The 12,697-nt window shown below is 40.5% G+C and overlaps 1 protein-coding gene across 1 annotated transcript in view; it reads left to right on the top strand.

Annotated features, from left to right (window-relative positions):
• The window catches only part of STAT4 (signal transducer and activator of transcription 4), a 98,406-nt gene extending 86,550 nt beyond the window's left edge, over nt 1–11,856 (top strand). Inside the window, exons 15-24 of the mRNA XM_044241187.1 lie at nt 309–392; nt 1,936–2,034; nt 4,664–4,799; nt 6,562–6,611; nt 7,073–7,167; nt 7,462–7,598; nt 7,942–8,133; nt 9,301–9,367; nt 9,953–10,061; nt 11,571–11,856. Coding sequence (XP_044097122.1) covers nt 309–392; nt 1,936–2,034; nt 4,664–4,799; nt 6,562–6,611; nt 7,073–7,167; nt 7,462–7,598; nt 7,942–8,133; nt 9,301–9,367; nt 9,953–10,061; nt 11,571–11,597 — 996 coding nt within the window. The 3' untranslated portion in view covers nt 11,598–11,856. The remainder of the gene's footprint in view (nt 1–308; nt 393–1,935; nt 2,035–4,663; nt 4,800–6,561; nt 6,612–7,072; nt 7,168–7,461; nt 7,599–7,941; nt 8,134–9,300; nt 9,368–9,952; nt 10,062–11,570) is intronic.
• The last annotated feature ends 841 nt before the right edge of the window (nt 11,857–12,697 follow it).

Raw genomic sequence — 12,697 nt, 5'->3', positions numbered from 1 at the left:
TTTAAAAATTAAAAATAAAGAATTATTGGTCTGCATTTAAACTGATGAAAATATGGAGGAATTTTAAAAGTCATAAATTACCTTGATATCATTCTTTTGTGGAAATAAGATTTCTCACTCTGTATATATTCTAAATAACTTTTTTAAATAGTAAATAGTCTTAAAGTAAATACCCCAAACATTCTCTATCCCATAATAGAGAATGTTTGGGGTATTTACTTTAAGACTTTGTTTATTTTTATAGAAGCAGACCTAATACTAGATAGCAGTACATTTGTAAGATAACAGTTGATTTCTTTATTCCTTAGGGTTGTCACATGGTGACTGAAGAGCTTCATTCTATAACCTTCGAAACACAGATCTGCCTCTATGGCCTGACCATAGATTTGGAGGTAGGTGTCAATCAAGTATTTACTAATAATATATTAGTATTTACTAATAATATATTCAGCCATCGGCTGACATTTATAGATGAAAGCTGAGTCTTTTCTGGGTATTAGTACATTCTCTTTTTATCATTTTTGTTTAGAATTTTGTTTAGAAACTTTAGGAAACCAGTATGTCAGATAGTTACTAATTAGTCAACATTCTACTATTAGAATGTATACTTTTCGGTTAAATACAATGATCAAATTTCATGGGTATTATCAGTTGAATATCTATTGAATAATTGGTTGCCCAGATTGCATGTTTGTTGGTTCACTTTCTGGGATCTTCTGAGTCATGAGTAGTTAGTGGAAAGCCTAAAGAGAAATAAGTATCCTTAAACCATGTCACTTAACGATACACTTTCCAAAAATTTAACTTGTACATGAAATTCCCTCAGAAGAAAAGCTTTTTTAATGTAATGAGTAAAGACAAATGATAGGAACATTAACGATACGCTGCTTTGATCCTCTTATAATAGTCACCCTTGTACTCAAAGGAGGAATAAAGCCTATTTTGAGGATTAGATCGAACATGACTATGAGCTCCTTGAAGGCAAGGCATCATGACCGTCACTCCATTAGCCGTGACTCGGTGCCTGGCCCGTAGCAGAGGCTCCACACAGGTTAAATCAGTGAATGGCTGGTGCGTGAAGGAAGAGTTGACATGCCCTGAATATGATACTATTTGTGGGATGTATTGTTTTAGAGTGCTGCTTTTCCTTTTTTATTGGAATGAGTGGAGATATGTAAAAATTTTCCGTAAATGCCTTCCTCATCACTTCTTCCCACACTTCTGTTTCTGTTTCGGTGAGCTGTTAACGGAGGGATCTCGCTGTCCACAGAAATCCAGCCACTGTTAATGAGAAGGGACTAACGTAGGTTGATTGCATTTGCGCCCTGGTCTGTGAAAGCCTGTTTGTTCCACGAGGCTGAGGACAACAGTCCCAGCCCTGCTAAGCTGAGCGTCACAATAGATCAGGCCGCTGTCTTTCTCATAAAGCGTGCGACATTGCTTCCCTCCCCATCTTCTGCAGTGAAAACGCCCATGTCTACCACTGATGTTAATTAGATGTCAGATCATAAATTGAATATGTTGATCCATTTCATAGATAAATTTAGAATTAAATTCCTTATAGTAACTTATTAAGAGTACAGCCATAAAATCAATACACGTTCTAACTAGTTGCTGTATGTGATATAAGTATAAACATTTGTGTGATGTCGAGGGAAAATGCTGGAGAAGCTAAGTGACCAAGCACTCTGAAAGGATTCCCGTTTTTATGGCTTCTTTCATCCCTACACCTTGATTCATATATGCTCAGAAAATTCCCGTTCCTTCACAAGCCATTTTAGTAACCAGGGCAGGGAAGACACCAGGATTAAAGGAGTAGAGCTGGCTTGAGCTGGCCCTTTAGGGGACAGGATCAAGAATAAAACCAGCACAAGGTGCAACTACCTGTAATAACTGTGCTTTTCTTTCTTTCTTTTTTTTTTTTTTTTAAACCAGACCAGCTCGTTACCTGTGGTGATGATTTCCAATGTCAGTCAGTTACCTAACGCTTGGGCATCCATCATTTGGTACAATGTGTCAACCAGTGATTCGCAGGTAGAGTCTCTGTTCCTATTTCTCCTCCTCTAATTCTATTTGATTTGTTTCATTGTTTTATTTTTTTAAATTTTTTTACTATTTGAACATATTTTAAAATGAAGAAACAATTTTTATGTGTTGGTATCTGTTATCCCAATCATCAGATTTCTGTGAGGTAGTGTCACCCTTTTTTTTTTTTTTTAAGATTTTATTTATTTATTTGACAGAGATCACAGGTAGACAGAGAGGCAGGCAGAGAGAGAGGAGGAAGCAGGCTCCCCACTGAGCAGGGAGCCCGATGCGGGGCTCCATCCCAGGATCAAAAGACATCTATATATGAATCAAAAGACATCTATATATGATTTTGAATACATATTTTATATATATTATATATATATATATATATGAAATTTGGCATGTCTTTGTAGGTTGTTTTCTCCCAGAACTCCAATATATTTAATATTTAGTCGCATGAATCCTCTCTCATGTTATATTTAAAGTGATGTCTTTTGATGTACTTGGACGCTGGAAGAATTCCGGCAGCAAAACTGACGGGCGGCTATTTGTTAGTTCTGTGGGTCTGATCCGCTCCCGGCAATGTGCCTCACAGAGAGTTCTAGCCCCACCCGGAGGCTCTGTTAACGGGACTGTGGGGAGACTTCTTGGTCTGGAATTTAGTGTCTGGCTGCTGTGTTCACCTCCTTAACTACTTCTGGCCACACCACCACACAGACTTCTCTACAAAGGTAGAAAATTAGTTTCCAAATAAATGACTAGAATATCATCCAATGTTGCCTAACTACCCTCTGACTAGACAAATTTTCAAGTTGATTATAGATTTAATCCGTTCTAGGCCCAAATTGAGTTTTAATGCCATCTGGTGGTTATTTGAGACATTGATCAGAAATCGGCCTCAAGTTACAAAGCTCGCTGAAAACAGATGCTCTTCTTCAAAGACACCCGGGGAAGAGAGCAACCAGAAACTAGGAGTCAGCCCTTCCTCTTGTTCCCGCTTACAAAATCTCGGTGTGTTGTCTTGGAAACACAAGACCTAGAGAAAATAGGTCAAATATAAATAACATTTCTAATTAATTCAAAGCAAATATTCACTCTTCGGGGAAATTTTTTTTTTTTACCTTAGGTCCTAGCAAAATAAGAACAGATGTGATGAGTTAGCGCTGAGTGTTTTTCCTTCTTTAAAAATGTGCCCAATAAGGAAACAACATGGAAGGTGACTTGGCCTGATTCCTTCTCATCCTCCCTTGGCCTGGCATCCGAGACAGACTAATCGCAGAGAGGAAGGCCGCGTGGGGTGTGTGATGTGTCACTTCCTCGCAGGCTGCAGTGAGTGCCGGGCTCACTAGAGAAGTTATCCTGCCTTAAAACCAAGAAAAGCCTACAGCCCTGGAATTAAACGCCATTCCCATTAGGAGCTACACATATTCCGAGCTTTTCATTCAACTTCAAGGTGGAGGAGGAAAGATGGGTCACTTCTCTGTCCTCCGTGTGCAGCTCTGTTGCACTTAGCTTTCCTCAGCATCCTCCTTCTGTCAGAAAGCCACCGGAGTTGTCTCACGAGCCACCCCAGAGTCCGCTCTGCTCCTGGATGAGGAATGTGGGCAGCAGGTCATGTACAGCGGACGGTGGAGATGCACGAGTCCAGCACAACAGCGAACTCTACTTTCTCTTCTTCACGCTCTTCTGCTTCAAGACCTAAGTCCCCAGACCTCAGTTAGGTTCTATGCCTTCTGGTCATTTATCCAGACACAGTTCTCTGGTTCAGGGGAAACAGCTTCTCTAGAAATTCTCTCCATTCCTCCCCTTCCTATCTCCCACTTCCTGTTGGAGGCTGTATCCTCTTTTATTCCCACCGTCTGAAATCCTGTAGGTTGGTTCCTTTTCTTGCTGCCCAATGTAGTTTATGCTTCTCCCTGTACTGCACTACGTTACTCAATTCTTCCCTCCTTCTGTCTTTAAAACATCTTTCTTGGCTTTCACACCTTCTGCTTTCCAGTAATCTAAAATGAAGTCTTCTCTTTCACTATTATTGACCCAGTTTCTGGCACAGGCAATCTTGTTTGCAGTTAGTCATACAGAAGGTTCTCTTGTCCAGATCAGAAGAGAAAGACTACTATACTGTTCACAAAACAGGACTCAGGTTAATTACGAATTCACATTGTAGGGTCCCCTACGTTAGCCTGAGGCTTAGCTTTTTGTGCTTTGGGATTCTTTGTTTGGTCAAAGTATAACTTGTACCAATTCATAATAAACTAATTAAATAACTCAATATAGGTTTTGCCTAAGATTGATATATTTCAGAAAAGAATATTTGCCCTGTGATTTGTTGGACAGTATTAAGAACTTGTATGAATTGATTGATAGCCCATAATCCAAGGAAAGTTAAGAAATGCCCAATGATTCTTTCAAGGATAAGATGGAGCCATATATTTTATTGGACACAAGGGTTAAGGAACTCTTTAGGAAAAGACAAAATCAGTGTCAGTTAAAAAGCACGTCAGAGATGAAGTGATATTCCGTATATTAACTTAGATTGGCCGAAAGAGTTTAAAACAGGCATTTTGGATACTGAATTATAGTGTGTTCAATGTGATTAATGACTATGATCATCATTACGACTCTATTTCAGAACTTGGTTTTCTTTAATAACCCTCCATCTGCCACTTTGAGTCAGCTCCTGGAAGTGATGAGCTGGCAGTTTTCATCGTACGTCGGCCGTGGCCTTAACTCAGATCAGCTCAATATGTTGGCAGAGAAACTTACAGGTGAGAGTGGGTAGATACGGGAGACTGCCCTCTGTTTGGGGTCCTTGAGCATTTTAAAGAGCCAGGTGATATTACTATTATTAACAATAATAATGATAGTCACAATTTATTGAGTGCCCACTGTATTGCCAAGCACAGAGATAAATGTTATGTCGTCTTTCTTGGGAAAGGGTAACTCATTATTCCTTCCATTTTATAGACGGGGGATACTGAAATGCAGAGGTTAAGTGACTTACCAGGTCTGCATGGCTAGAACATAGCAAAGCCAAGACACAGACCAGGCCTGTCCAGTTCCAAAGCCCCTTCCTTTCCATTCCACTTCCCAGTTTCTGGGATGTTTGATGCCATTTCCACTGAGTGTGATGTGAAGCCTTAATGGTGCTTTGACTTGGCTGCTAATATCACGATGGTCCTTAACCAACTCGACAATAGCTGATTCCAGGACCAGGGAATTTAATAGCAGTTAAAAGCCACCCAGACAGTACTTAATTCTCCATATCAAGAAAATTTCAGTTTTGACTAACATGTTTAAAGTTTGCAAAATAGAATCATTGGTACTTCCTGTAGTGACTATAGTGTAAGATTTTTCTAAAACAATTTCAAAAGATATATCTATATTTTGACAACTCTGGGGTGAACATATTTACCACCAAAAGAGATTTAAGATGGCATTCGTGTACTAGCATAATTGTATCCTAGAATTGTCTGCCAAGTAGGGCCGCAGACGCATTTGCGCATCAGTAGTGAACTCATGTGTGATTTGGCAAAAGTGTGGCCGGGTTGCCGCTTGGATCCAGCACCTGCTCAACAGGTGTTTGATGAATCGGATCTTTGGGGAATATTAAAAAATCTGGTTAACGTAAATGTGTTTTTTGAACTTATTTAGTTTAAAAACTGCAGTGGTAGGCCTATTTGTTGAGTGAATAAAGTTTTTAATATGCAGTATAGATAGCAGCCCTGTGCTTCCAGATCTTTGTGAATTATCCTTATGAGTATAATTTCCTTAAAAATTTACATAGAAACTCCTGTACCCTTTCATCGCCCTGAATCAAAGTAGTCAATGGCTTCTTATTGCCCAATGGATCTTGAGCCCATTCTTTTTCTATTAGTAATTAGGACTTCTGGTGATCTAGCCATATCTAAATATAAATTTATTTTATGTTTATTTACCAACAGGAAGCTCTTGCTGTCTCCTATATAAGCTATGTTCATGTCCACTATGTTTCTTCCTTCATTATTCTTACTAGAGTGTGGTTTCCTCTTCCTTCTCCTCTGATAATTTATATCGTATCTGTTCATGGGGGCCTGGCCCTAGACACTCACCCTCTTTCAAAGTTATCTTAGCTCCTCCATTGAAAAGAATTTCTTCTTAGAAAATACATCTCATGGTATCTTCACGTTTTTACTGTTGCTAGCATTAAGTACTCTGCAAACCCATAACCGGTACTTAAGAAATTTTCAAAAGGGACTGGGTAAAGTCCTAATTGTGCACCTTGGGGCACCTGGGTGGCTCAGTTGATTAAATGTCTGCCTTCAGCTCAGGTCATGATCCCAGAGTCCTGGGATCGAGCCCCACACTGGGCTCCCTGCTAGGCGGGGAGTCTGCTTCTCCCTCTCCCTGCCTCTCTGCCTACTTGTGCTCTCTATTTCTCTGTCAAGTAAATAAATAAAATCTTGTAAAAAAAATAAGTAAATAAATTGAGCACCAAAGTGAAAAGCCTTAATTGTTTAATAAAAATCTTATTCTTTTCTTTTCTTTTAGTCCAGCCTAGCTACAATGATGGTCATCTCACCTGGGCCAAGTTCTGCAAGGTACAAATAGGGGAACAAAAATATTATTCCGAAAAAAATTTTTAAGTAGTGTTTCTTTTTCAGCCTCCACATCATAATCTGGGATTTTGAGGGTTTCCTGGATACAGGTTTTTTTTTTTTTTTAACTCTAAACTAGTATCTTGTGTTTAAAGGAAGTATTTTGGGGTGCCTGGGTGGCTCAGTCAGTTGGGCAGCCAGCTCTTGGTTTCTTCTCCAATCATGAGCTTAGGGTCCTGGGATAGAGCTCTGCATCCAATGAGGCTCCCTATTCAGTGGGGAGTCTGCTTCAGGATTTTCTCTCTCCCTCTGCTCCTGCCCCCTCTGGCTTTCTTTCTCTAAAATACATAAACATTTTTTAAAAGTTTAAAGCAAGTATTTTATTGAAAAGTGGAACTTGAATTACTGTATCAACATTACTGTTAAAATAATCATTGTCCTGACATGTTTGTTTATTACAATAGGAACACTTACCTGGTAAATCATTTACCTTTTGGACATGGCTTGAAGCAATATTAGATCTAATTAAGAAACACATTCTTCCTCTTTGGATAGATGGGTGAGTTACAGGCTATATTTTCCATATGAGTTCATTAGGTTCTTATTTTCAAGCTGTTGGGTTTTTTCCTTTCTTTTTCTTTTTAAGCATGTGTATTGATGGGGGTGGGGAATAGTTCAGTTTTTTACATTCCTCACAGAGTACTAATATTTATTTTAATCTTACAGGAGTATTTCCTTGACTTTCTATTATATTCAGAACGAATTTAGGTCTGTTCTTTGTAAACGAAATACATACAAATGTAATAAATTACAGTGTTTGATCAGATACAACTGTGCGTTGTTCTATTTTTAGGTATGTCATGGGCTTTGTTAGCAAAGAGAAGGAGCGCCTCTTGTTAAAGGATAAAATGCCTGGAACCTTTTTGTTACGATTCAGTGAAAGCCACCTCGGAGGGATAACTTTCACCTGGGTCGACCATTCCGAAAATGGTACCTGCGCTCTGTCGCTCACTCGTGGGACGTTTGTGCTGGGTTTGGCTCTCGGTGTTTCAGTTTTCAGTAGTGTGTAGCTTGGTGTTCTGCTCTTCATGTGTCCAGAGGGTTGGAGGCTGGTTGTTACAGTTGTCCCAGAAGAGAGTCCCACGGATTTCTCACAGCCTGCGTGGGTGTCCTCTCCCGCCTGGCAGGCAGCGCTGCCCGCACGGCAGGGAAGGGCCGGCCTCGTTTGATAGCCAGGGACGTGGAGGTCATGTGGGCAGGAAGAATGGGCCCAGAGATGCCTGCAGGAGCCTGAATGTCCCCCCCCACACACCCACCCTTTCTGTCTCTCCAGGAGAAGTGCGATTCCACTCTGTGGAACCCTACAACAAAGGCCGGTTGTCCGCTCTGCCGTTCGCCGACATCCTTCGAGACTACAAGGTTATTATGGCTGAAAACGTTCCCGAAAACCCTCTGAAGTACCTTTATCCTGACATTCCCAAAGACAAAGCCTTCGGTAAACACTACAGCTCCCAGCCATGCGAAGGTTAGGTTCTTTCTGTTGCCTGTTTTCGTCAGCTTTTGGCAAATAACCTCATATTGCAGTAAAGTAAACGAAGTTCCTCTTTTGATGTTTACTTGACTGTCATAAGTCATAGCGCGTATGTGGCGGTCAAGGCCTTAAAAACGAAGTAGGTGTCAACAGTTCCTGAAGAGGGACAGCTGGGCGGTCCAGCCCGAGTAGTCAGTCACCCGTGGCTGTGCCCAGACTCACGGGGCCATGGCGCTGACTCACGGCTCCCTCCGGCTCAAGTCATAATCCCAGGGTCATGGGATCGAGCCCTGCATTTCGGCTCTCTGCTCAGCGAGGAGCCTGCTTTCCCCTCTCTCTCTGCCTGCCTCTCAGCCTACTTGTGATCTCTGTCTGTCAAACAAATAAATTAAAAAAAAAAAAGAGTTATGGGAGTCTGTTTCTGCAAAGGAAAGCAGAGGTTTATACGCTTTACATTTTTTGCCTTACTGTAGTCTCACGATTTTGCTTGGGCGGTTTGCTTGCCAGGGAGGGGGCGAGGGATCAGCGCTTCTTTCCCCACCTGCTGGCCTGCCCATAAGTCTGCACATACCTGCCTTTCCTGTTTGTATCCTAAGGGGCTAAAATAATACCCAACCAAAAGAAGCATTTGGTAAATATTTGTTAAATACATGAAGAATATAACTAAAATTAGCTACATCACTGTAACGTTAAGTTCACCATTCTGTATCTCCAATGCAAGTGTACATGATCCGTTAAGATGCTCGTCCATAGCGACGAAATCCACGAGCACCATCTTGCAGAACTGCCTGCAACTGTCACCCACAGACGCGACCTGCGGCTACCCTACTGACTTACGATAAATCCCCGATATGCAAATCAATCAAATATAATCAAACTTAAACTGTAACATTGAACACAGGTAATATAGTTGACTCCCACTTTTTCTCACACATTTTGGAGACAATAGTGTGTAAAGTCAGATTAGGCCTGCCAGGAGATTATTCTCTTCTTACACATTTTATGTTCATCTCAAATACCGTTTCATCTATTCAACTACAAACTTTTGTGAGTCACTAAACAATCGTAATCTCCCTCTTCTTTTTAACATTACTTATATTTTTCTAGGCTTTAAAAAATTAATAATATTGATAACGTTTCTTTCCTGCCTTTCTTTTCCAGTTTCAAGACCAACAGAAAGGGGGGACAAAGGTTACGTTCCATCTGTTTTTATACCCATCTCAACAATGTAAGTAACCTTAGCCACATGTAAAATATCTCTTACTCAATTTTTCTTTTTTAAAAAAAGCACTTGTACATGAAATTTTAGGATGGAGCCGAGCACTGATACACCTGATGATAAAGTGTTTTAATGCTCAATGTCCCATTTGCTCTAATACATAAAGCTAGTCAGGAAGCACCATGGTCTACCATGACTGGAATTATAAAGTTGCCTTTTTCGATGTCGTATATCCCAGAGTACGCTGAATGATCTGATTTCAAACAATGAATTAGGCATCTCAAAGAAACAAATAGATGAGGCCCTAGAAATGAGTTCCTGACACAGTGTCATCAGAAGCTGTCATTTTGGGGGCGCCTGGGTGGCTCAGTGGGTTGGGCCGCTGCCTTCGGCTCGGGTCATGATCTCAGGGTCCTGGGATCGAGCCCCGCATCGGGCTCTCTGCTCAGCAGGGAGCCTGCTTCCTCCCCTCTCTCTGCCTGCCTCTCTGCCTGCTTGTGGTCTCTGTCTGTCACATAAATAAATAAAATCTTTAAAAAAAAAAAAGCTGTCATTTTTAATCCTTTTCAACATGTACTTTGTTATCTCTTTAAGCCGAAGTGATTCAACTGAACCACATTCTCCATCAGATCTTCTTCCCATGTCTCCAAGCGTCTATGCCGTGCTGAGAGAAAACCTGAGTCCCACAACAATCGAAACTGCAGTATGTTCTCTTTCTTTTCTGTTGCTCGTCAAGGGCACTCCTAATGAAGCAAATGTGGTACCCATTAATCAAAGCGGTTGACGTTCCGCCTGAGAAGTGAGAAAACGCTTTTGTTGGACCAAATCCCTGAGCATAACACTGGGTGTGTCTGTATGTTCCTGTGAGTCACTGATACGGGCATTGAAAACAGACACCTTCATTCATTTGGGCGGTTTTAAGTTCTTTCCATCAAAAACCATCAAGGAATTCCTCTTCCTCACTCATGTACATTTTGTCCCTACTTCTACCGTTGGCCGCACCACACCCCACCACTCTCCCATGTTAATAGACAATACACGTTAGTCAATATTTATAAGCCTATAAAGTTCGATATTTATTTTACTTCGAGAATCACAAATTCCAATTTTTCTTTATTAATTTTTACTTGCATTATTAATCTTGTCCTAGGAACTTCTTCAAGTAGCACATGAATTACAGTCAGTAGCAGCATAATACTAATCTCCTGAGAACTTAATCACAATCTTAAATGAAATAATGTGATGAGGATACATCCTATCTACTATTATTCCTCAGTACCATGAAGTGATTCAGTTTACATTCAGATGAACATATGAGAATAATAGAATCCTGAGCCCCAAGAAATTTGTATGTTGGGTGTGGGGGAGGAAAATTTTGACTTTACCCTTCAAGGTTCCTTTGGCTGATCGAAGATTTAAATTGACATGAGACAGATTAATAAGAGAAAATCAAATAATTAATAACCAAGTAAAGGACTAACGGGGGGGCCGTAAGAATATGAGGCCCACAGACAAGGCAGACAGGCTCGTACGCCATTCTGAGCTAAGAAGAAGGGGCTGGGATCTGAGGCTTCAAAGGGATTGAAGACAATTCACAGGAAGATGAAAAAGAGGAAATATTTCATAAACAAATGTTTGCTGGGCCATACAGAAACAATGGGGCACAGAGAAGAATTTTAACAAACAAACTTTGAGTTCCTCCCTGTCTACCACGCCTCATTCATATTATACTGTAGTTATCTATGGCGATAACTCCCTTCTTGGAGCCAAATTCTCTGTCTAAATTCTTTTAGCCAGTTAGGGGGAAGGTCAAAATCTCTTCCTGAGCTTTTTATTTCTTAAAATAATCAGCCTAAAATAATCTACATGCTAAAAAGACACATTGGGGTGGCAAATTTTGTTCCTCTACACAGATTATAAAGTTTTAGTCCTCTCAAAGGTTTCCAGGGATGGGGAAACCCACAGTCCCCTTTGACAGCTTATTCCAATGTTAGTTGTCTTAAATCATTTAGCTATAAGAGAACTTTTGCTACATTTTTCATACATTTTCTCAGCACATTTTTGTGGGATGAAATTTGTGAATGCTTACTAGTTAAATGGTAGAAAGATTGTGAAATGTTTAGTAGACAAAAAGGTGTTTACCTAAAAAACTATGACTTATTTGCAAAAACCAGTAATTTCCTCAAAAGTCATTTTCATTTTCCAATTTTAGATGAAGTCTCCATATTCTGCTGAATGACAGGAGAAATTCTGGACAGTCAAAAGAAGGAAGCAAATGAAAAAGCTTAAAGACTGATCTTTGCCCACAATCGTACTTATTTCTTCAGCTTTGTACATACCAGTTTCCAGGAAATGGTTGAAGTCTGAAGCTCTCCTCTCACTGGCATGACACCACTATCGGGAATGTCCTGACTAAAATGCTAAAAACCGAAGCTTCAGATAAACTTGCAAGATAAGACACTTTAAGAAACCAGTGTTAATATAACATTAACAAAAAATTCATTTGTATTTGTTTCATTTTTTACTTTGTTTCTCACATGTGACTTATGATTTTGGCTCTAGAAGTCTTAAGTGTTATGATTTCAGAATAGGTCATGAATGACAAAGTCACACCTACATCACTCAAAATCCAGCAAGAAGACCTGAGAGAAAAGCCAAATAAGCTGATATCCTGAGTTCTAGCAGGTGAAAGCCACCACCCTGGATTTCAGACTTTCTTCCCTCTGGAAAACCCTCTCTAACTCTCTCCAGCCCTCTTTTGTCCCTGAAGCAAGCCAGCCAGAAGCTAATGTTTAATGGGAAAGATTTCTAAGAACGGAAGGTCTTAACACAACCTGCCTTCTCAGAGAGATGCCATCTTACCAATGGCATCTTCTATGCCCACTCACATGCGCCCGACTGGATCCTCTGTTGTTCCCCCAGAGACAACCTCTGCACCTGTTCCAAGGCCAGTTCCCTTATTCCTTTGCAAGCTCCTGATAGTAGTCTCTTTCTCTCCCTTTTTTTTTTTTTTTAGGATTTTATTTATTTGAGAAAGAGAGCAAGAGGGGGAGAGAGAGGGAGAAGCAGACTCCCCACCGAGCAGTGAGCCTGACGTGGGGCTCAATTCCAGGACCCTGAGATCGTGACCTGAGCCAAAGGCAGGCACTTAACCAACTGAGTCACCCAGGTGCCCTTCTGATAGTACTCTTAAGGTCAAGGTTGTCTGCTACCAGGCTAACTTGAGGTACATTCTCCCAATGCCCTCCTCCACATGCCCAATTTTCTGCAATTCAAATATATCAACTGTGGAGGAAGTGCAAATGTGGAGGAAATAACCATAAACCTGGTTTAAAGTTA

Source organism: Neovison vison, chromosome 3, assembly GCF_020171115.1.
Source record: "Neovison vison isolate M4711 chromosome 3, ASM_NN_V1, whole genome shotgun sequence".
Lineage (NCBI taxonomy): Eukaryota > Metazoa > Chordata > Mammalia > Carnivora > Mustelidae > Neogale > Neogale vison.
The sequence above is the reverse complement of the archived record's forward strand: the minus strand, read 5'-3'. Positions and strand labels throughout refer to the sequence as shown.